The sequence below is a fragment of the Canis lupus genome, chromosome 25 (assembly GCF_048164855.1).
Source record: "Canis lupus baileyi chromosome 25, mCanLup2.hap1, whole genome shotgun sequence".
Taxonomy (NCBI): Eukaryota; Metazoa; Chordata; class Mammalia; order Carnivora; family Canidae; genus Canis; species Canis lupus.
In genome coordinates this window covers 40,940,655-40,965,311 of record NC_132862.1, presented here as the reverse complement: position 1 = coordinate 40,965,311, position 24,657 = coordinate 40,940,655, and the positions used below count along the sequence as shown (strand labels likewise).

At 50.7% G+C, this 24,657-nt stretch overlaps 1 protein-coding gene across 1 annotated transcript in view; it reads left to right on the top strand.

Moving 5' to 3' along the window:
* The first annotated feature begins 543 nt into the window (after positions 1-543).
* Positions 544-24,657, top strand: part of CCND2 (cyclin D2) — a 29,999-nt gene continuing 5,885 nt past the window's right edge. Inside the window, exons 1-4 of the mRNA XM_072799323.1 lie at positions 544-1,045; positions 2,853-3,068; positions 5,735-5,894; positions 15,484-15,632. Of these exons, the coding sequence (XP_072655424.1) occupies positions 851-1,045; positions 2,853-3,068; positions 5,735-5,894; positions 15,484-15,632 (720 nt within the window). The 5' untranslated portion in view covers positions 544-850. The remainder of the gene's footprint in view (positions 1,046-2,852; positions 3,069-5,734; positions 5,895-15,483; positions 15,633-24,657) is intronic.

The window sequence follows — 24,657 nt, the reverse complement described above, 5'->3', positions numbered from 1 at the left end:
AAGTGATCCAGGAGCTCAAACGTCCGGGACAGAATCTTTATCTCTGGATATCCGAGGTTGCTATTTTCTAAAATCGCCCTCCTTATTCTTCACTTAAGGGATCTGCTTCTAAATTGCAGGAGCCCACCCCATCTTCAAGTGATCCACTCGTCATTCTCGGATCTTACATGCATGGGCAGGAATGGAAAGGTCAATTTTGAGAAAGCCAAAGTTGGAGGGTCGTACTTGGCACGATACGCCCACAGAATGTGCGAAATTAGAGGGAATAAGTAGGAATCGGTGGGGTTTTTTTGTGGGTTCCCCTATTCGGGGCCCCTGGCATGCAGGGCTGGATAGAGGGAAAGGGCCTCGGAGAGCTAAGGAGAGGGGTGGGGGGGCGGGGGACCGCGTTTGAAGTTAGGTCGGGCCAGCTGCTGTTCTCCTAAATAACAAGAGGGGAAAGGGAGGGAGGGACGGAGAGATTGAAAGGAGGAGGGGAGGGACGAGAGGGGAGGGAAGGGGAGGAGGAACCGGAGAGGGGAGCGAGGCGAGAGGGAGGAGAACTAACTGCCCAGCCAGTTTGCGTCACTGCCTCGCAGAGCAGAGAAGAGCGAGCAGGGGAGAGCGAGACAAGTTTGAAGGGGAGGGCAGGCAGAGTTAGCAGCCCCCGAGGCTCTCCTCTCCCAGCGCCCTTCCCTCTCCTCTCTTCTCCCCAGCCTCTGTCTCTCTCTGCCCCATAACTTTTCTCTCGAAAACCCCCTATTTAGCCAAAGGAAGGAGGTAAGGGGAACCCTCTCCCCTCCCCCCTTCAAAACCCCCCAACTTTTCCAGTCCGGAGAAAGCAGGGGAGCGAGCGGGTACCCGACTGGCCATGGAGCTGCTGTGCTGCGAGGTGGACCCGGTCCGCAGGGCCGTGCCGGACGCCAACCTGCTCTACGACGACCGCGTTTTGCAGAACTTGCTCACCATCGAGGAGCGCTACCTTCCCCAGTGCTCCTACTTCAAATGCGTGCAGAAGGACATCCAGCCCTACATGCGCAGGATGGTGGCCACCTGGATGCTGGAGGTAGGTCTGCAGACGGACTCCGTCTGTCCCCATCCGGATAGACGCCCACGCTCCCCACCCCCGCCCCCAGCGCAGGGACCCTAAAACTGGGAGATGGCAGGATCCGCGCTCGCCTCCGCACTCCCGCGCGCGAGGTTACCCCTCGCCCTTTGGCGAGACGCGTGGCTTCATTTCTGTTCCCTGCAGGATGCTAGAAGAACTGGGGGAGGGGAGGGGGGGAGGAGGAAAATCTGGGAGAAACGAGACTGTCCTGGGGCGGGGGTGGGGGAGCATCCCGCGCGCGTGTGCCTGCATGTGGCTGCCTCTTCTTCCCACCCCCATCCTGATCTGTCTTTTGCGAAGCTGCGGCTGCTTTCGGTGCAGTGAAGCTGGGAGTGGGAGCGTGGAATCGGGGCCCCAAAGTAAAAAAGAGCAGCCCCCCAAAGGCCAGAGCAAAATCGTCCTAGCCTCAGGTCCCCGCATGTGGTTGCGACTCCGCGTTGGCACTTGGGGGGGGGGGGTGAGGAGGGGGGGAGGAGAGAGGAGGAGAGAAACGGAGAATTCAGGAGCCCCGGAAGTCGCAATGAAGAAACGTGTGTTTTAGGGGAACCCAAAAGAACCACTTCTTTACCCTTGCTCCAAATCTTTGCCGAGCGAGCCGTGTGCCCACGTATGCACGGCTCTGGACCTGCCGTGGTTTCGCCATGTTGCTTTGCAAACTCCGGCTGGAAAGGCTGGAAAGCGTTGCCCGCTCGCCCCCCGCACCCCGTTAGCCCGGCCCCCCCACTTGCAATAGTACCCTCTCCCCCAGCCCCCACCTCACGAAGGTTACTTACAGTTTGGCTTTCCAGTTTTCTCGGTGCGGAGATTTGGGTGGGGTAGGAAGGGGGGAGGAGGTGTGTGTAGGGGGGATGTCGGGGCGCCCCCAACGGAGAGGTCAGAGCCCCGGGTGCTCTCCGGCGGCGCCCCGCTCCTCGCCTTTCCCCCGGCTCCTCACCACGGTCCCCGGTTTCTGCCCTTGCGGGCCGCAGCCGGACGGACACTCCCGCCGCGGCGCTCACCCCTCCAACTTTCCCCTCGGGATCCAAAGCCCCAGGGGTTGAGATACAGACCTTTCCGGCACCCGAAATCTCCGTTTCGGGAAGCCTGGTTCCTCTGTGGGGTTTTCACGCCAAAAGGGCTTTTCTAGGATATTTCCTCGATTTTTAATTATTTTTTGAAACCGTCTCCCCAGGCTCCGAGTCCGCCGCCGAGGCTGCGGCTCTTCCTCTTCTCCTCCCTCCCCCTCTCTTCCCCACCTCTCCCCACCCACCCCCCCAATAGCGGCGCCTGGGCCGCAAGGACGCCCCCGGACATTTTTTTCAATTGTCGGGAATGATAGAGCAGGGTCCGGGGCTCCGAATGAGACCAAGAAGAAGACCCCCGGAGCCTCCAGAATATTTTTATTGATTTTTTGAAAAGATGACGAAATCCAAAAAAGAGAGTGTGAGTGAGTTAGAGGGAGCAAAGAAGTCAGTAGCCAAAGGGAGCGTCGCCGAGCCTGGCGGCTACTGCGCATTTGTTTGCCTCCTCGGTTCGGATCTTCAGTTCAACTCTCTCTTACGTTCCTGGGGAGTACCCCAGCACCGACCATTTAGATTTACCCCGTTTTCCTCATCTTTATTCTTATCACATAGTCTACTCCCCTCCCCCTCCCCGCTGAAAAATTAAATATTTTTGCTTCTTTCCATAGGTTATGCCTTTTCATTTCTTTTTTTGTGTATGTGTGTTTTCCTGATATTCTTCCCTCCAACCACCCCCACCCAACCCATTCCCGCTCCCATCTTAGGTCTGTGAGGAACAGAAGTGCGAAGAGGAGGTCTTCCCTTTGGCCATGAATTACCTGGATCGCTTCTTGGCCGGGGTCCCAACTCCTAAGACCCATCTGCAGCTCCTGGGTGCTGTCTGCATGTTCCTGGCCTCCAAACTTAAAGAGACTATCCCTCTGACCGCAGAGAAGTTGTGCATTTACACTGACAACTCCATCAAGCCTCAGGAGCTGCTGGTAATGACAATCTCCTTTCTATTCCTCCTTCCTTCTTTGCTCTCTCCAGGCCTGGCGAGCTTCTACCTCCTGCTCCCCAAACAAATCCTTTGGATCCCAAATTACCACACTGCTGGAATTTTCACACTTCCCGGAAATAACGCTTTAAATACAAATTTTTTTTTTTGTGTTCCTACTGTGTGCCAGGCACTATACTAAGCACTGAGGCTACATCCAGGAATAAGATACCCAGATACCCCAAGACATTTGTTGTGTCGGTGAAATTCAATTACAGTTGTGCCTGTGTGTGTGTGTGTGTGTGTGTGTGTGTGTTTGTGTGTGTATGTGTGTGTAGGGGAAACCTGGAACACAGTGATAACATTTTAATTAAATTCAAATTTTCATCCACTGAATTCTAAGAAAATAGTTCGACTTCTCACATGGTAGGAATGTGCCCACATGATAGGAGTGTGTTGTCCTGTGTGTCCTAAGAATCTACAGTTCAAAGGTAACATCAATGGATAAACTCTCAAGATACCTGTACATAGTAGCTGTTAACTAAATATCAGCTCATTGACTTTGGAGCCGAGTCAAAATTTGGCCTTTTTATTGGAGGAATCTGAAGCCTGGGTTCCTAGCTCCAGCGGGGCTGTGACCTCTTTGCCATGACAAGGGTCCTGTCTTGACTGGTTTTCTGGCAACAAACCTTTTTCCCACCCGGTCTTAACTCTTTTTCCCTGCAGCTTCGCACTTAAAGGCGTGTCCGTGTTATGGCAGTGTGGTTTGGGAGAGTGGCGCCCAGGCCCACCAGGAGTGGTGTGCGCACCTTTCTCTGCGCTCTTTGGAAAGGGGCCCCCCTCTAGCTGCCCCTCCCCCTCCGGACTGGCAAGGCCTGCCCGAAGTGAAGTCCGTAGGGCCAGGGCTGGCTGCTAGAACGGAGCTCTTTGTGAGAGGCCTTCCTTTCTGGGGCTGGGCTGCCATCTAGTGGCAGACATGTGCAAGGTTGGGGGAGGAATTGCAGGGAATGCAGAGGGGCCTGAATGACTTCACCTTTGAACCGCTGCCAGATTTCAGCTGCTTCTGGTTTGGTCCGGGAGGCCCAGAAAGGTGCTTTCTTCTGGGAGATCTGCTTCCTTTAATAATAGTACAAGACGAGTGGTTTACACTCGTATTCCCCTGCGAGAAGAAAGGGCTGGAATTTCAAGCCATCTTAGAAGACACTGGTGGTTTAGTAATTTTATCTTTTTTTTTTTTTTTCCCTCCACCCCAACGTCCTGTAAAAAGCCAAAGCCAACATTATAAAGCATGTAAAGGAAAGTTTGTTAGAATTCGTTGCCAGTTTGCTTTTCCTCATGGGAGACCAGGAGAATGAGTCTTCCATGTGGTTCATTTGTTTCAGTGTGATGGTGGGCCATGGTGTTCTTCAGGACACCCCAGTTTTTCCAGGACCAGCCAAGCTAACTAATACTGTTCCTCCAAAACGCTGCCTTCCATCCCCCCACCCCCCCACCCCGCCCATTCCCCATCTATTTATCCCCAAAGCTGGGATCTGGAGGAGTCCTCATATATGCCCAGTGAGGGGAAAGGAGGCACCCCAAATCACACAGCCACTTAGTGCTGCAAGAGGGGGGCTGGGGCTCTGGTTGCTGGCTTAGCAAATGGGAGATAGCCTGGGGACTCTTAGGGCAAATGGGGGAGCAGGGTGCACAGGCAGGCAGGTCTCCTCCTCTCATTCTTATGAAGGCATGAATGGATAGGCCCATTTTCCCTCTGATTGCACATATTTTTAGGGTTTCCTTTTTGGCTTGGTTTACCTTGAGCACAGTTCTCCAAATGCATCCCAGTAAGGGAGAAAAGAGGTTTCTCACAAGGTGGGCTGGTGATGAGAAGCCCTTGAGAGATGGGAGTTGCACTGGCCACCCTCAGTTTTGAACGGAGGGATTCCGTGACCTAGTACAAGCACTTTCACTTTGCCCCGTCACCTCTAGCTGCAACATGGGGTTGCTAGTGACCCTCTGGTGGGTCCTTTAGTCATGATGACAAAGGCCTATGAAGCTTTTAGGTGAAAGGGCACTCTGGCTGCGTGTCCTTTTCCCAAGACTTCTGCATTATTTGTGGAGGGGAAAGTTTTAAAGCAGAGAGAAGTGGCGCTTTCTGGCACCAGCTACAAGTAAGCTAATTGGTTGCCAAGGAGTTGGGCCCAGGAACCTTATTTTGAGCTTTATCTCTGTGCATCATTTTTGCCCCGAGGATTAAAAAGACTATTAATCCAGCGGTAGAGACACAGACAATAAATTACTACCTAAGGGCCACAATGACCTTGGCAGTATCTTATTGTAGGTTCAGCCTTCCGGGTGGGCAGGCAACAGTACTGTTTGGAGGTTGGGATTGGCTGGGAGCGGGGAGCCAGACAGGAAAAGAAATGGCAGAAAGTAGAATCTTGGCAACAGCCACCTGGGCTCTCATTATTGCCCAGCGAGCCTGACACTGGAAGCCTAAGAAGAGATGTCAACAACTTCCAAGCTTTGGGGGTGGGGGAGGTACTGGGACAAATGGGCCCACCTCACCATCCCACAGCGTCCAAATGAGTGTCTTTAAAACTGGTCCGGATCCCCAATCCCAGTCCTGGGACAACAGCAGGTCAGCCTCTGGGTTTTATACTTTTCTCTTCCTCCCTCCCTCATCAGGAGTGGGAGCTGGTGGTGTTGGGGAAATTGAAGTGGAACCTGGCTGCCGTAACCCCTCATGACTTCATCGAGCACATCCTTCGGAAGCTGCCGCAGCCGAGTGAGAAATTGTCTCTGATCCGCAAGCACGCGCAGACCTTCATTGCTCTGTGTGCCACCGGTAGGAGCAGGCCACAGTGGGGGGTGGGGGGCTTGGGGGGGTCCGGGGTCCTGGGGGAGTGGAAGCAGGTGCACACCCAGGCTGAAGAGTCCTTTTGGAGGGGGTGGTCAAGGGGAGGCAGCCTGGCGTACTACCTGGCATGGGCTTAAGAGGTTTAGGAGATAGGTGGTCCCACTAACCTAGACTACCAGGTTTCATGCCTGGGCTGTTTTATTTACTTTATCTCAGCCTGGTACATTCTTTTTCTCTGCTCAACTTATAAATGGTTTATGAGGGCGGGTGTGGTAAGGGAAAAAAAAATAATGCCTGTTAAAATATTCTTTATGATGTCTAAAGTGCTCTTTGAAGATTATATATACTGCTCTCTGGTTGTGTTTAAATCTTTAATCTTTTGAGGAAAAGGATGGTTTGGAGATAAGCCCAAGAGGAACTTTGGGGGGTGGGGGCAAATATAGGTTAAAAGAACACTGTCAAGATAAATTCGCTCCCTGCCCTGATAAGCAGTAAAGGGAAGGCCGGAGGAGTTCTTTCTACTGTGGGGCACATACATGTAGCTGTTGCCTCTGCTGGATGGGGGAGTAAACCTGGCTGGCTCTCAGCAAGGACTCACGTTCTGAGCACTGAGTTTTGATGCACTCCTTCAAGTGCTGGTGTTTTGATTTTGGTTGCAACCTTTCACACAATAGTCACAACTGGCTTTTTCTTATGAAGAACTTTCCACCCACCATGTTGGTCCTACAATTGATACATAGTTCTCACTGGCCCATATGCTTTGCATTTCTCTAATAAACTAAAGGCAGAGGGTTGACAGGTCTCCTTAAACTGAACCTGGGCCAGTTTCTACCTTTTTTTTTTTTTTTTTTGGTAGTGGCCATGGGAGAGACCCTGGAGCCTTAATCATAGAGACGTCATAGAACCGACCATCTGGGCAGATCATTTGTTTGGGGATGGGGGGTGGGGGGGAGGAGTGGGGAGGGGTGGGGTGCAGAGGGTTCAGCCCAAGTTTGCCAAGAGTTGTTGAATTTTATAGTTGGGACTCTGGGGCTAACTTTTTTCCAATACCTTGTTACATGTTACTTGTGAGTAAATACAGATGGATCACACAGTAGGCAAGAGTATATACGCTCTGTTTTCGGTCAAAAGGTCAGACTTTGCTACTTCTCACTGGATGACTTTGGACAGGCTGCTTCACCTTTGTGAACCTCAGCTTCCCTCTGCAAAACCCACCTGTGGATGCACGATCTTAGGGCCTTTTCAGGGTGGTTGGGAAAACGAAACTCAGAAAGAGATGATGTGCAAGGAGGCACTTTGTGAACCGAGGTGGTACCGATTGTGCACATGTCTCCATCTCCCACTTTTAACTATTCCCGTTGCCTTCATCCGCTGCCGGCAGAACCCCTTGCTCTGCCTTGACTGGCTTTGAATATAGGATTTCCAGACATCCACAATAGATTCTGGGACACAGGTTTTGTTCTACTGGTTTGCTATAGTCCTGCCCTTCCCAATCCAGGAGGGCCCATGGCATGTGTATGCATCCTGTGCCCCTTTGTGGGAGGGTAAACTGCCCTTCCTGCAGCCCTGAGGGGGCCATTCTTCAGAGCCCCCGTGGATACCTTGCTGCCTTTTAGACAGTCACCATTCTTTTGCTTCCTCTCTTCTCCTGCTGTCTGGCCTGGGGCCCTAGAGGTCAGTCCCTCATTGACTTGTCATTTTGTCTCCCAGGCCCTGCTGTCCCTTCCTCTCCATTGTCATGATTCACTGTGGGGGAGGGGTCAACCAGTCCTTTTTTGCCTCTGGCCCTAGGACAGCTGACCCCCTGACCCTTAGCTTCCCCATTGCCCAGCTGTTAGCCAGAGTTCTGCTTTGACCTTGTCTCTTGACTGACAGATCTTTTGGGGTCTGTCCACCCATCCCTCCATTCTGATCTCTGATTGGGATAGAGATGGTGAGTGGAATTACCCAGGCATGGGCAGATCCCCAGATTCTGTAAAGGCTCATTCTCTCAAATTGGGGATCCCATCCCCCACTCTGGCCTTCTTTCCTAGATCCTTGACGTGGCTGCCAACTCCAAGGCCAGAGTAAGGAGCACGGAACTCAGGCACTGAAGACAAGTCTAAGGGGTGGCATGGGAAGTCACAAAGACTGCCTTCTGGGAGACCGGAGCTAGCTTTGGACAGGAAATGAGGAAAGATAGAAGGAACAACTCCAATCTAATGAAAACCACAAGTCAAGTACTAAGCCTTAGGTGTGGACTGGTCAGGGTGAGAGAGGGGTTCTCACAAGTTTTCAGAATCTAGGAAGGATGGCTATGTCTCACAAGGCTTTTCTTTTGATCGGTGCTTGAGTCTGAATGACTGAATTACATAGCATCCTTACTGTGTGGAGTTTTATAGCAGTTGTCCTGATAGTATAAAAGCCAAGGGCTGTTTTTCTTGAAGGACACATCTTCCAGTTAGATGCTGTCTTTTGGGGGTCCGGGTGTGACAAATGGTCGAGTGCCTGAGACCATCTGGCAAGTAGTGGGTGCAAAGGGACTGAGAACCAAAGGTAGGTGGTGATGGATGCGGAGACCGTCCTTTCTGCTCCTTGTGTCTCACACCATTGTCCTGGTCCCCTAGTCCTCAATATTCTGCCTTGAAGCCCAGCAGACACCTGTAGCTGGGGTCCTGCAGGCCTACAGCGGGTCCTGAGGACATGGTAGCTGACCCTTAAGGCTGTGTGGCTAGTTTATGGGAAAAGTTGGTTGTGAAAGAGCTGGCAGTGGTTCCCTAGTCTGTGCGGGGAGTGCATGTGTGTGTGTGAAAGGGGAAGAGAGAGCAGGAGAGCAGAGAGGGGCCGTGAGAAGGGGAGCGGAGCTGCAGTTTTCCTTTCTGGCCAGAGGGTAAGATGGTGGCAAGGCAGCGAGGTGCCCTCCTTCCCCCTCCCTCCTCGGCTCAAAATGGCTTCTAGGGGGAAAGACTGCCTAAGACTGTGCACAGTGTCCCTCTCGGGGCCAGTCGTGGTCAGCGGAGGCATTGGGGTGAGAAGGAGACCTTCATAACTGTCAGCCCCTGGCATTCCCCTTCCTGGGGCTTTGGATCCTGGGGAAGCAGAACTGAGCCTTCGTGTCTTATGGTTGCCGCCCTGATGGTAGAGCCCCCCAGGTCTGCAAACAAGGAAAGAAGGACCATGTAAGATGACTCAGGATCGCGCTCTGGCACTGGAAGATTCTTGATGCATGATATCATGCTCAACAGATGATTCCAGTTAGTCTAGAAAAGACAATGACATTGAGTTTCAACGTGGTGGGGGTAGGGTGGAGGTGCATTGCCTCCTGACCCGAGGCCCCACATCTCCCTCTTTTTGCCTGCCCCCCCTCCCCCCAAGGAGCTTTGCTTAGGCTCTTTGCACCATGTCACCACCCCAAGGCCCGAGCACCAATGATGAAGATAACCCTTGTGCCTTGTGTTGCCAGTCTCCCTGGTTTTCCCTACCTAAGGGTGCTTCATGACCTTCCATCATGAGGTATTGTAATGATAGCTGGGACCCAGACAGGGTAGGTGACTCGGCCCCTTATACAAAAAGGAAGGTTTGCCCTGGTGGTTGCTAGGTGGGAAGAATTTACAGCACCTTCCCCTCTCTTCTGAGCTTCTGCACTGCCTCCACAGCTGACAGGGCCCAGAGCTGAGGGGGGGAAGGGGCGTGTTCAACCGGCAGTGCAAGTGCACCCTGTGGGGACAGGCAGCGTGACAGGGTTATCTCACTTCCCATCTGGCTGTAAAATGAATGACTAACAGGCTGCTTGCTATTCTCCAGCCATCTCCCACTCCTTCCCCTCCCACCTAGGCCTTTGGAGTCACATGGGCATTAGCTTGGCTTGGCAGACCCAACCCGTGTGCTAAACCTGTCTCGGGGGTGGTAGGTGAGGTGTGTGCTGCCCACATCATCATTTAGCCAACAGGCGTCTGGGATTCTGACCTTTTTAACTTCCACCTTGCTGCAGGTTGGAGGAGGGGGGAGGGATGGGGGAAATGAGAGACACTGCCCCCCCTTCCCTGTTTTCTCTTAAGCCTCATGGCAAGTATCTCTCACCCCCTAGTGGTGATCAAGAGCAAAGCGGTCACTCTTGGACTTGAAGGTCTCCCTCACCATAGCCAAAACAATCGGCGCTAAACTGATGTGCAGGGCCATCTAATCTGTGCTTTCAGACCAGCTTAGCTCAGAAGTCTTTCTACAGTGAGATCTTACCAGGGCATGCAGATACCAAGTTGATGAATATGGAGCCCTCGCTGTCCTTGCCCAGATTAAGGAGTCCCGTGGGGCCCCCAAGAGTGCCTGTGGTGGGCTTGGGAAGTTAAGTGGGCTGTGCAGGTCACAAAGCTTGCTGGTGCCATGGCTACAACCCATTTCTCGGACTCCTGAGCCGGGGCTTGCTTTTTAGGGCTTTTCTTGCACTTCTGATAGGAAGCTCACACTGTATTCCTTAGTGGGATGTGGGAGGTAGCCTTGAGGAGCTATTCACATTCTGGTAAGTTATAAAGAGCATGAAGTCCACAGTCCAAAAGTCTTGACCTTAACCCTAGACCCAGGATTGAGCATTAGACAAGTCCAGAATTCATTGATTTGGGGTGTCTGGGTGGCTCAGTTGGTTAAGCATCTGACTCTTGATTTTGGCTCAGGTCATGATCTCTGAGTTGTGAAATCGAGCCCCAAATCTAGCTCTGTGCTGGGTGTAGAGCCTGCTTAAGATTCTCTTTCTCTGCGCCCTCCTGTTGATGCCCCCACCCCCGCTTTTGCATGATTATGCTTTCTCTCTACTCCTCCTCCCAAAAAAGAAAAAAGGAAAAGAATTCATTGATTCACCTGTAAAAGAAGTGTTTTGAAACAGATGAGTTTTACGTTTTTTGTTAATTAATACCTCACCACTACTACTTGGATGAGTAAGCAACCAATAGAGCTGGGATTCCCCTAAGGTGTGCCCCTTGCCTCCACCACTTCCCCAGGAGGTCATTTCAGAGGCTTCTAATATGTGGGCACTGTTCCTCAGCTCTGGGTGAACCACACCTGAGTGAATATGGGGGGGCACCTGAAAGGGAGTTGCCAACCTCTGTCTTCCATTCATCATATGGGGGCCCTCAGTTTCTCCCACTCCCAACAAACCAGCACGAGGCTTTGGAGACTCGATGAGGTCATTTCTGGGACATAGAACACAAGTGATAGCAAAAGATTCTCCAGGCAGCACAGAGCCCTCATTCTTCCCAGCAGTCTCGGCACGGTTGGCCTGCTGTCAGCATCCGCCTGTGTCCCAGGGATGCAGCGCAACCTTCCTCCTTGTGCCTGCTGATGCTGAACAGCATCTCCAACAGTCAGGATCACCCCTCACAGTCCCATAGAAGATTCCTGGGGCCAAAACCGTGGTGGTATGACACCGATTGCTCACCATGAGCTGGGCGCTGTGCTTTTACATAGATTATTTTAGTCCTGTCCTCAGAACAACCGTATGAGGTGTAGGTATAATTATTCTCCTGATTTGCTGGTGAGAAGATGGAGGCTCAGCGAGGTCAGGTGACTTGCCTATCTTCACACAGCTGATAGGTGGTAGGACATTGGCCTCCCCATACTCCACCCTCCAGTTCTTGGAGCTGATTGGCTCAAATCCTTCCCATGTCCTTAGAGAGTCTCCCTGAGTATCTTGCTACTATTGCCTCGAGCACTCCCTTGCTTTTGAGAAGTTTCTTTACTAGCTACCCATGTAGTAGGCACCTAGGCATTTAGAATGCACAGTTCTGTATTCGATTACTATGTTTACATCTGGTGAGGGGGTGGGGATTAATCCATGCTCCCTGGAACAGTGACGACTTTGTAATGACTGTTGGAATGGCTCACTGGTCAATTAATTGCCTCTCACTCTGCCATGGAGGAAAGAGGGGTCTCAGGAAGTCACCTCTTAACCATTCCGGTGGGCAGCGGAGGGTAGAGATAGATAGATCCTCGCTCATGAATATGCCTTCTGCACCAAGATATATATAGTTTGTTGGTATTTTTGACCAAGACAGGTAGAGATTTCTGAGAGATTTTTACTTGGCATTTTATTTTTGCTGAAATAAAATAACATTAAGAGAAGAACTTACAAAATCATTTATATTTCTTTCGTCTAACAGAAAGTTTACATACATTTTCTGGGACTCCTCCTACTTCAACCATCTACATATATGTATTTTTATTCATATGTTTCTGGAAGGTTGTAGTCTCATAGCACGCAGACATGGCATTTGATGTTTCTGCCCACTCCCCCTGCCCCAGTGGGTATGTTTGAATACTTTTCAGTAAAGTTACATAGCCAAAGTTGAAGGCTTCCAGGAGTGGCTGCATGGGTTGGGTGAAACTTTCCACGGGTGAGTGCAGAGGTTAGGTAACTAGAACTAGTGCAAGGACATGACCCTTCAGCTGTTTTATTCTGGTGTTTTTCTCTGTGCTGTTTCCCCTACCAACAGAGAGGGGGTGTCCCTGAGTGTGGTCCTGGGGCAGCCCCAGAGGCCATGCAGAACTAGCGCTGCTCTGTGGACAGAGATGCCTTGTGACTTTGATGCTGGTGGGTGGAAGCCATGCTCCATTCTGTTGACACTTCTTTTCTTGGGAGTGGTTCTTATTCTAGATCCTCAAGGAAGAACAAAATAGAGCTGGAAGGCACCTGGGAGATTAGCAAGACTAAGGTCTTCTAACCTTTTGACCCAAACCATGAAGAAAGAAATACATTTTATAGCACAGCTCAGGATATAGATAAATGTCCATCAAACTGATACAATAGTTTCTCAAGACAATATTTACTCTTACTACATGATTACTTGCTGATACTTTCTATCCTATTCTGTTCAGTTAAACAGCAACAAAAACAAACTGCAAATGGATTTTGGGACCCAACAGTGAGTGCAACTGGAAGTTAGAAAAACACGGATCCAACCCCACCCATTATTTATTTATTTTAAAGATTTTACTTATTTATCATGAGAGATACAGAGAGAGAGGCAGAGACATAGGCAGAGGAAGAAGCAGGCTCCATGAAAGGAGCCCGATGTGGGACTCGATCTCAGGACTCCGGGATCACGCCCTGAGCAGGGGGCAGACGCCCAGCCACTGAGCCAGCTACCCAGGTGTCCCTCAACTCCACCCTTTATCAGACAAATGGAATCTGGGTTTAGTGCTAATGTCACTTCCTTCTGATTTCCTCAGAGGAGAGCCTAGCAGGTGCTCAGGAATCTAGAGGAAGACCCTGGTTTGCTACTGGGGTGGGTGCAGAAGAGCTGCGCAGCGGCTGGCCTGGCTTCCAGCAGCTGTTCCCTGGCAGGGGCAGCTCTACCTGGTCTGAGCCGCCGAGGGGCAGCTACGCTCTTGTACACAGTGACCCCACTTCTGGGAGGCAGGGGACAGTATCCCCAGTATCCTCAGCATTTTCCTAGCGAAATAAGAAAGGAGGCATAGTCCTTCTCGCCACTTTGGCACCTGCCATATCCTGGGACCACCCATATACATCCCCTGGCTTCCAGAAGTTAATTAGTTTGCTAAAATTAGGAGTCTGTTTTGTGTGCAATTGGACAACAAAAGATAGGCACGTTATGAGGTGTTCTCTCTGGTCTGGGGCCTGGGACAGAGGAAAAGGATGGCTAGGGATATATTCTCCTGTTCTTCCCTGCCAGATGCTCCCACCCAGGGCCTCTGTGGGCCCAAGGCCATGGGCTGGCTGCCTCGTCTGTATTATGAATGTCACAGGGGGAAGCTAACGAGGTTATTGGGCAGAGAAACAGTCCTGTGAGCCCATGTGGAGGAGACCTACAGCAGAGCAGGAGGCAGGGAGGCCGCCGTTGGCACCATCCAGTGGGGAGAGAAGACACGGGAGGAGTTGGTGGCCAGCAGGCTTTGGGCAGAACGCAGCGATATGTGTCCCTCAAGAAGTAGAAATGGTGAGCGGCCTAAGGAAAGAAAGCCAAGGAGACCGACAGACTGACAGGCGGCCAGGCTTGCTCCGTGCATGGGATTCGGCCAAGATGGGAGGTGTGTGCATGGTCCAGTGATCAGTAGTGTTGCTCAGCACACCACTAACGTGACGCTGGACAGTGGGGTCATCTATAAAAGGGCTTTAATGGGATATGTTGCTTAATAGGGAAGTGGACAGGAGGAAGGGAAGGCATTAGGTTCATCTGTTTTTATAGTTTCAACCTGCTGTGCCTGCTAGAATTTGAAGTGTGACCCAGGTCCTCCCTCTGTACCTCCCTCTCACTATCCCCACCCACCTCCGCCCTTGCCCAGCTCTATACGGGCAACTGCAGGAGTGCTAGAACCAGAGGTGACGCACTGGAGGATTTGCTCCACTCCAGGACTGACTAAAGGGAGTGACAGTAACCTCTCTAGCATATCAGAACAAGGCACAGGTAAGGGCAGTGTGTCAGCTCAGGGGTCTGCCCTTCCTCATCCACCATGCGAGCACCTTCTCTGGTGGGAGTGTGGGTGAACTGGCATGTTACACCGATGGGACTGTATATGTGGGGCATCAGCGGGCATTAGGAACAGCAGCAGGAGTCAGGTGTGGGTGCCCTTATCTCTTCCTGATAACTGGGCAGTAGGTGATCTTGGTCACCCAGCCTCTTTGCGGGAACATTCAGGAAACTGAGGTGTTTGGTCTCCCACGCTGAGCCCTCACCGGCGCACAGGAACATAGGAACATACCCTCTGTTTGCTTTTGGAGAAAAGAAAGTGGATGGGGGTTTGAGCTCCTTCAACTTATTCTCACTTTGTACTTCTCTTAGCAAACTGCTCTTTTTTTTCCCCCAGCAAGAAAATGGGACCTTTGGGCCCAAGAGCCATACAACCTAAACAAAGCCATCCATGTGGTTAGGGTGCAGTGGCTAATACTGGGTGCTTGCCTTCTCTCCTTATGTTCTGAGGGTCTTGGGCTAGAAGTTGGGAATTGTGTGAAACTTGGCCCTCATGCCCTCCATCCATTACTGCTTCTCTCCCCCACCCCCTTTTTTAAAAAAATGAAATAAAATCATCTTTTGTTTTGGGCCATCTGTCTGTTGACTGTCCACAAATAATAGGGGCAATATTACATCAGGATTATCATTCTTCATATCATTTTACCTGCTTATACTTTCCCCACCTTCCACCATCTAGATCCCTTGGTCTGTCTCACTTGTACGGCACCTAGGTTACCTTGTCTGGTCTCACCTCAGCCCTCCCAGCTCTGCTCACTGTGACTGCAGAGGACACTGCATTTCTTACCTTCCTGCCCCTTACACGTGCCAAACCCAGACAGGCTCATGGAGGTGAGGGGTTGGGGACGAGTCCCCTCTCTGAAAATTACTCTGTGTATTCAGATAAGCTGTCCACCTTCCCTGCCTCAGTCTCTCCATTGGAGCTCTGGACCTGCCACAGTAATGGTAAATAAATAAAGGATATCTTGTGAAGGGAGACTCAGGAGAGGATGTGTCTGTAGGGTGAGGAGTCACCTGTGCAGCTGACCTTTCACCATCCTATTTCTGAGGATCTTCAGGCCGGGGAGCCCCCAGATCCAAATTCTTCCTGTGCCTTGACCTTCTGCCTCTCATTCTCGCAGACTTTAAGTTCGCCATGTATCCGCCATCGATGATTGCAACTGGAAGCGTGGGAGCCGCCATCTGTGGGCTGCAGCAGGATGAGGACGTGAGCTCCCTCACCGGCGATGCCCTGGTGGATCTGCTGGCCAAGATCACCAACACGGATGTGGTAGGTGGACGCCATCTTCTTGGTTAAAACCAGATGTCTCTTTTCTCAGTTCAGGAAGAGACAGTCGGCTGGATGATGATGTGTTGGGAGGTATATTTTTTCGTTTTTGGTGGTGGTGGCTTCTATTTTCCAAGATCAACATCCAAGGTAGTACGAAATTCAGTAGGTGAGGCTTCCTTGTAAGGGTTTGAAAGCCTCCGTGCCAGAAAATAGAGAAGAGAACCTAGCAAGCAGACACAAGGTGGGAGGAGGGCTGTTTACTAATTTTCCTTCGTGGTGTGGGCTTCCCCATGAGTCTGAATTGTTGTTTCATGTCCATTTATGTACATGTCCTCAGGCTGCCTCTCCCCCACAGTGTCGTGCTCTGCTTACACCCACTCGGGCGGAGACACAGTGGAGAAGGGACTAGAGCCGGCTGCTGCCCTGGGGGCGGGGGCGGTGGGGATCCAAGAGGTGCCCCACCTCTAGACCGTGTCTGGCCTTGACACACCTCTCAGCCCCACCCGCCTCTCACTTCCCCTTTTGTTTAATGTGGTAATGGATTAAAAAGTACTTGTACAAGAATAAAGAACCATCATAATTTAAGGAACTATTATTAGCTATAGATTTTTCCACCCCTGTGCCCCGTGGACTGCCCAGAGGATGTAGTTCTGCTTGCCAGAATTTGAAGCTCCTTAGAAGAAAGGTCTTGAGAGACCAGGGTCAAGTGAGGCTCTGATTCTGCTGGTAGGAGACTGCAGTCCTTTAAAGGTCTAAGCTAGCTAGGGTGGCTGTGAGAGGCCAGAGGGGCGGGTAGAGACTTTCCATGAGAGGTGCAGAGGACTGGGGCACAGGGGTAGGGTGGGGGCAGTAGTAGAGCTGGGACAGAACCTGGAAGCTCCGACTCCCCGTCTCGGAACGTTGTACTCCACCCTTGTTATAGCTTCTGAAGCTTTTTGTTCAAGAAAGTCCTCTGCTTTTTAAAGGCAGTTGGAGAGGCTTGTCAGCAGGGAGGGCCCTCATGTGGCACCACGGAGAGAATCAAGGTGCAGGGGAACATCACGAAGCGCCCCTCTGGATGTTCCAGGTAGCTCCTGAATGCCCTGCTATGGGAATATATTGAGTTAGGAGATAGCGTGGCTTACGGGCCTGTGGCTGATGCCCCATCCGGGATGCTAAGCAGAAGGTTGACAACTCAGAGTGAGGACCACAGCTTGCTGGCTCTCTCACCTTCCCACCTGCAGTTTGCCTTGGTCTTTATTACTGTCTTGAGGAAGTAGTGCACGGAAGTATTGAAGGGCCTCGTGGAACCAAACGCAGGGTTCTTAAATATGCTTTTAAAATTCTAGGTCCTAAACATGGGCTTTAAAAAAAAAAAAAAGGGCTCGTACGATACCACCTGGTATCTAAAACACAAATTGAAGAGACCCCTCCAGTGTGCTTCACGTGAAGAATGCTTTTCTAATCCTCCAGAGGCAAATCTTGGGACAGAACTTAATATTTATAGAAATGATAAGCTTTCTTCCTTTTCTGAACATCTCCTATTAAGGCTGCCTTACAAAAAGGACTCCCAACCAGCTTAAGACAAGCTCTTGCTCGACCCCCAGAGACAAAAATGTCAGTGACAAGAGTCTGACCCCCAGGCATTGTAACCTCTTTCAGATATTTATAGACCTGCTCTGATTGGCGGGTTGCCCCATGGGTCTCTGGCCTTATCACCCCTTACTAGTTTCAGATGGACAGAGGTCACTACTGAGGTGCCACTGAGTCTCTTCCGTTGCCTTTCCAGACTGCAAACCAGTTTCTCATCTTATGCTGGAGAAACTGCTTGCCCCCTTCAGATACAATGTAGCCAGTCCATCCAAGTTAGCTGTCAGACTGGGTTCAATGGATACACAACCGATTGGCTGGCTAGAGGGCTTATAGATCCCAGCTGTTGAACTGGAAATGCATGTGTGCCTCACTCCTCCTAGTGGGCCTCCAGTTAAACATTTTAATATTAAAAGCTAAGCATGAACAGAAGAGAATATAAACTCCATAGCACTTTTTCAGATAGGAGTTCCAAACTTTCCTCTGGGCCCTAGAGGCTTGCTCACTCTCCCCCTAGGAATGTTAGTAAAAAGGCTTGAGCAGCATTGGGCTAGGCTGGCTTTCAAGTGCTATAGGTCTCCTCCCATCCATCAGGCTGTGTTCCCTGAAGAACTGAAGCTCAGAGTGAAGGAAAAGGAAAGGACTGGAATTCAGAAAGCATTAGTATTGGAGAGAGGCACATTTTACTTCCTGAGCTCATTTGCCATTTCATGAGTCAAGAAGTGGTGTGTCTCAAGCACTTACTCTCCATTCATTTCTGGAAGCATTTATTAAAGGCTCACTGTTGAAGACTTGCATGATGAGCAAGGCCTGGATGGAACCAAGATAGAAACTGGGGCGGGTGGGTCTTGTATGGAAAATAGAGGAGATGATGTTCCTGACTTCAAGGAGCTTGGCGACTGTATGGCAAATCAAAAGTAAAGCATGCAAAATCCTAGCACGTGAAGATCATCAAGAAATGAATGCTGAAGTATTATGATAAATGCAGTATAGGGAAGCAACCTGGGGGAGAGAGCTCACCAGGCCTAATGTGAAATGCAAGCCTCCTGGCATTAGCCATAGAAAATGCCCTTGGAATGGAGAAACAAAATGTGGTATGTATGTGCCATGGAGTGTCAGTCTGCCTTAAAAGAAGCGGAATTCTGACACACGCCACAACATGGACGAGCCTTGAAAACATGCTGAGTGAAAGAAGCTGGACATAGAAAGACAAATGTATGATTCCACTTACAGGAGATACTTATAGGAGATGGTCGCGTCCGTAGAGACAGAAAATCAAACGGGTTAGTTACCAGGGCCCAGGGGGTGGGAGGAGCGGAGAGTTATTTAACGGGTATGGAGTCACTTAGGGATGACCTGAAAGTTCTGGAGATGCATGGTGGATATGGTTGCATCACAAAGTGAACATCCTTAATGCCACGGTATACCTAAAAATGATTACGGTGGTCACTGTTAGGTTCGGTTTATTTTGCCACAATTAAGACACGCACGCATGCATGCACACACAACGCTGTCAGACCCACGCTGTGAGATGCCCACAGGTTTGTGCTGGGCTCTCCCATGGAGAGGCCAGGTACACAGGACCACATTGTGCCGCATCGGCTCTCGTGGAAGGGGACTAGGGAACCGGAGCGCTGACAGGGTGCCCTGGAACCCCCGCAGTTCCGTGCGCACCCCGTGAGCCTTGTTATTTGTGACCTGTTCGAGCTTATGGTGTTTTCTCTCCATGCATCATCGGGATCAGACTGGTGAAAGAGGGTCCCCTCAATTCCTTGGAGTAGGCACACAAGCTTCTCTGGCTCACTGGCGGGCAGCAGATAGCTTTGATAGGAGGGACCCATGCCGCTCTGAGAAAGTTGGTCTTTGTTACTCCCTCTGGTTGCCAAAATAAACCGGAATGCTTCATTCCAAAGAGAAAGCTGAGTGAGAAGCCTGACAGTTTTACAGGGAATAAAAGTCTCAGAGGGTGGTATATTTTAAGTACTTTTTCCTTCCAGTCATAAGTGTTGCTAAAAACAGACGCCAGCCAGCGAGGCAGTGCTGGCTTTGGGGGAACTTCTACCGGGGTTTCCGTTGCCAAGGGTGAGTTTGAGAGGAGGGACCGGGCGTCCTGGTTCCCCGGTGAACCTTTCCCTGCTTCGCCAGGCAGAGTCGGGGTTCCTCTTCCGTCCCCTCGGCACTCGGCTGGTGCTTTGTGCCAGCGTTTATCTCACTGTTCACTTGTCTATAGAGCCTCTTGAACGGGAACCAACTTTTACTGCGCTCTTTATCCAGAGCCCCTGGCAGAGTCTTGGGAATGATGCTGAAGAGCGGGAGGGAAGCAGGAAGGAAGGAACGGAAGGCACAAAGGCCAGGCAGATGGGCTTAGAGTGTGTTGCTCATTCTTTGGTCTCCCCAGGTCTTTCAGAAAACCCTTAGATTTAGCGTTAATTACATGCCAGGGTCCTGAGCAAAACCTGTCACCTTCACACGACACAGTTTTACAAACTAATAAGAAAGCAAAGGTCAGGCTCATGGGCCGCGATGATGCTGTGAGCCTGTTGGGAGATATTCAGTGGGAGCAGAGCTGGTCACCTGGTCACCGGATTCATCCTTTTCTACCTGGGTCACATCGGAACCCTGTCCCATTGTTGAATACTGCCCAGAGAAGATTCCAGAACACCCCTTCCTTAGGGGCACCCTGTTGTGTTAGGATCTTGGTTGTCAGCGGGTTGTTAATATCCCATCCGCTGAGCCGTGGAGGAAGTCTTGATTTTGACTCCATGCTCTTGTCTGGGTCCTGGGCACCGTGTCTTTGTTTCCCCTCGGTGAGCAGCACAGACACGCTCCTGGCACACCTTCTCCGAAGGGCCCCTGTAGGTCTGGGGTTGTCCTTAGGGGACTTGACGGGGCCTGTGGTGGGGGACCTTGTGAAGAGCGGCTGGAGGGGAGGCTGGGGACAGAGAGGGGGACGGAATCGAATCACAAGCTCAGGCTTCCCTGTCCTGCCTTATTTCTTCTGCGGGCTTCATTTGGTATGCAAGGAAATAAGCCAAACAGCCTGTGAAGAAAGGAAGAATGAGATAGTTTCCTAAGTTGTCTCTGCCTGAGTTGGCCGCGGGTCTGGGGCTCATTCAGCCTTTGTCCCCCTGTTGAGTGCAGTGCGTGTGTGGTGACAATGGCGTGATGCAGTTACACTGAGGGCTAACGGTAGGAGTTCCGTCGGCCCATTCATGGGAGCCGAGGAGGGTGCAGGGCGCAGAGCCCGAGCCAGCGCGCAGAGGAAGTCGGAGACCCGTGTCACGAGCTGGAGATCACAAACACTGCTGTCAGGGCTCTGGGGCTGGCGGGCCAGGGCTGGGGAGGGGGCCTATCATCATCGGAGTTGGAGGTTTGCCCGACCTCCAGCACTGTGGAGTGCCACCTGTCCAGGCTGACAGACGAGCATTATGGCTTTCCTTTTAATCAGCTTAATTTGGGGCATCTAAACACAATGACTGGTGCTTTCGGAGGCTGCAGGAAAGCAGAGGTCCCAGAGCCACAGCACTTTGCATGCACGTAGCATCTTTTCACTGGATGAGCTGTCGGTGCCCCCCACCCCACCCCACCCCAGCCACTTGGGCTACGTCTCCCTTCCTTGGAGATTCTCTGCCATATATGTCTGTCCTTAGAGCTGGGAAGAAGCAGAGGGTCTTAGGGGTAGGAGTTCTGAGGCTGGAGGCTTGCCCATTTAAAGCCAGGTTTAGCTTTTAACCCGATGTAACCAGGGGACAAGAGAGCTTCAATTCCATTCTCGAGCTGTACAGTGAGGGCATGCGGCTATTTGGGCTCCAAAAGCCCCTCGGACCCCCAGATACCCCGCTCTGTCATTGCCTCTGCATGTCGTCTTGTGATTGTGTCCTTTGGAAGTACTATAATTCTCTTCTTCTCTGGCTTTGCCTCCTTTTCTTTTCAGGCCTTTTAACTTGCCCCCCCCCCACCCCCCCCCCCGCGCCTTTATTCCCTTCTCTCAGCTTGACCTTCCAGCATGAGCAACCCTGCTGGGGTTGAGGCAGGTTCCTTGTCCCTCCAGGTCACCGCTTCCTGCACCCCTGTCCCATGCACTGTCCTGCCCTGATGCTCAGGAGAGTTGGCAGGTACGGGCTGTGTGGGGCTGGCGTGTCTGGTTGCAGGTAATAGCACCACCACACATTTTCCCCTTCCTCACTTAACATCAGCTCATAGGAAATTCTCATGCTTTCTGCAAGTCCAAGAATGGTTCCTGACGATGCTGAAGGAGAGTATTGAAATACAGGGAGTGAGTGCCGTCTCAAGGAAGGGAGGTTGCTGAGTTAGTTCTGTCTCTACCATCACAGAGTGGACTGTCTGACACTGTTCATACAAGACAGGGCCTCACGCTTAGGTTTTTTTTATCGAGTTAAGAATGGGCAATCTGTGGTTAAAACTCAAACTGACACTAGCCAAGCTGTGAAGAAGGGGAGCCCGAAGGAGGGTTAGGCACAGGACCCAGAGAGCTTTCCAGGAGTGGGGGATATGATTGACCCCAGAGAGTTTTAGCTTCTTAGCTCTGTCACAGATGAATCTAGAAGAGAGCAAGGGAATGGGGTCCAGGGTCCCTCATTTCTTGAGTAACTGCTGTAGTCACTTATCTCTTTAAGAGATATCTAAGATCAAGAGCTGGCCATTGTCAGTTACAATTTAGATCGAAGAATGTGTTCTACGTGAAACCTTCATTTTATTCGGGAAAACCAGTACATGTGTTCTTGGCTGGAATGTACATAAATGTGACCTTCGAGGCATGTTATCTTCAGTCCCATGGCTCTGAAAGTCCAGTAGAGGGGACTGCCCAGTGCCCCAGCCTTCCCTGTAGGATTTTTTTCCAGAACTGTTCTTTGAGGTTTCAGGCTGCTGGAAGGGAAGGCTGAACGCCAGAAACAGAATTATTGGTGACCCCAAAATGGAAAACTCTGTATGGCCCCAGATCAGGTTCTTTTGCTTTGTCTCCTCATTTGGAGGACCATCTTTCTCAGGGATGCTGGTGTGGCTAATGTGGGGATGATCATGGAGTTGGTCATATTTTGGGAGTGGAAGGTGGACTGACCCTGATGACCTCCCCATGGCACTGAAATAGAGCCTCTGAGGAAGGAAAGCTGGACAGGATTGGCCAGGAGGTGCTGTGTTTCATGTTGGAGACGAACGTCTCCTACACGACTTTCCCGTCAGGAAGTCTTCACCAAATGGCTGTGTCATATGAAGCTCTCTTGTTAAAGAGGCCTCATTGCTGACACCTGGCTGGCATCTCTTTTTTATTTTAGTGGTTCAGACATATTGTGTGTGTGTTCCCTCCCCTACGCCGGCCACACACACACAGTCTCTTGATCAGCGGAGAATCCTGCCATCCTCTTTAGATAACAAAAGCTCTTTATGTCACACCTGAAACTAATATTACACTGTATGTTAATGATACTTGAGGTTAAAAAAAAAAAAGCTCTTTATGCCACGTGCTTGGATAGGATTGGTCTTCCACGGAGGCAAGCATGCAGCTACCATCTCTATGTGTGGAGGGGTTCTGACTCATTCCCCTTGCCTCCTAGAGAAAACCTTTTAAACATGACCTCCAATAGCTCCTGAAGGACCTCTGTAGTGGAGGGGCATCCCATAACAACGGGCTGGATTCAACTCATTATTCTCAACGAGAAAAAAGAGGAAAATAATATTTAAATTCTGCGCCTCCACATTTCTCATTGAGGAGTGCAGGTGGGCCAGGGAGGGTGGAGGGCACCTGAGACCTGACATAGGGTGTTTGAGGATGGTGTTAAGCCACCAACATGGCCTCTCGGAACAAGTCCCCTTCTTCAGATGGTGGTTAAGTGGAGAACAAGCCAACTATTCCAGCTGCGGAAGGAAAACTGACAGTGGGCCCCACTGTCCATCTCTGATGCAGGACCTTCCCAAGGAACAGCCAAGAGTCATTTGCCTATAGTCATTTGTTCCCCTTGTTTACCCCCACACCAGCTTTGACTTTATTTAAGATCAATTTTCTTTAGACTATAAGGTTTCAGGTTTCTGAAATCCTCTACTGAAATGGAAGTGCCCTTAGAAACATTATGCCTTTAGCCTTTACCCTCGGGCTTGTTGGGCAAGTGGTGAGTGACCTGGGGGCACAGCCCCTGGGGACTGGGCTTTGGAGGAGGAGCCCAGGGAAGGTTTCCAGTCAATAGGGGGTTAGACAGGTTGGGGGGGCGGTGACCAGGACATGCTACAGAAGTTTGAGAGATGATGCTGGGCCCTTGGTTGCCAGTGCCGGACTCCTCAGCTTGCTCAGGGTGGCAAAGAGATCTCTGGGTTCTGTCTTCCACACTCCCCCGCTGGCGCCAGACACACAGTGCCCCTTCACCAATCTGGAGCAAATGCTTATCCATACCTTATCTTCAAGAAATCTAAAGAATTCTTTCCGACTCCAGGACGAATTTGTTGTTATTCACAATAAATGGTGTTCATTTATAGAATTTAGCACCTTATATATATTATCTCTTTTGGCCTTTACCCTATGAGTGTTTTATTTTACAAGTTGGGGAACGGATCCAAGAAGTGAAATGACCTAGCTGCTGCCTGCCAAGTGTGGTGGGTGCGTCGCAAATACTACTCTTCCCTCTTTGTTCATCTTACATTCTGGGTGATATTTCACCTCTGCCCTTAGCAATCTGGCAGCTGCTGTTCCTGCTCTTAATTTTCGTAAAAAGCTGTAGTTTGAAATGTGGAATGGACAAGGTAGGAATGGAAAATTTGGGGGTACGGAAACTGTGTCGCTGAGTAGTTAAGTCCAACTTTATTTTAGATTGTGGGAAAATAAAGATAATGCTTTTATGCTTGGCAAACTGTAGCCTCCAGGCAGCGAAAATTGCACAGTGAAATCAACAAAAGGGAAGCACCTTAAGGTGAGGAAAGACCCAAGCAGAGTCCATTTAACATATTTTCCATATGTATATGGTGCTTCAGTGCAGAAAGGTAGCCTTCCAGAGGAGAGAGGGAGTATAATGCTAAGAACGATATTCTTTAGTTCACATCCCACATCGTGGCAGGACCCAGCCCCTCCCAGTGACACCCATGAGTTGCGTTGCCACATGCTCCTTGGCACCCCACTAACAGAAGCTTCTGCCTGGGGCAGACTTACTCTGAATTTTCCCTACCAAATATAGACTAATATCAAACAATGCTGCAAATTCTTACTAATTCCCAAAGTGGACAGCTCAAATGTCCTGAGTTTTGTCAACATTCTGGGTTGGGTTTTTATGAGAATGGAGGGTGGTGAGTAAGCAGAAAGAAAAAAAAGTTCTTTTTAAGAGCTTGTGTGGTTTCTGTGAGTACAGTTCAGTCCATTCTCTTCGTATCCATCCCTCAGGTGCTACAGATCTGTGGCTAGATCTGTGGCTCTGTCTGTGTAGTGCTGGCCTTTGCCTTTTCTCCGTCACCTCCC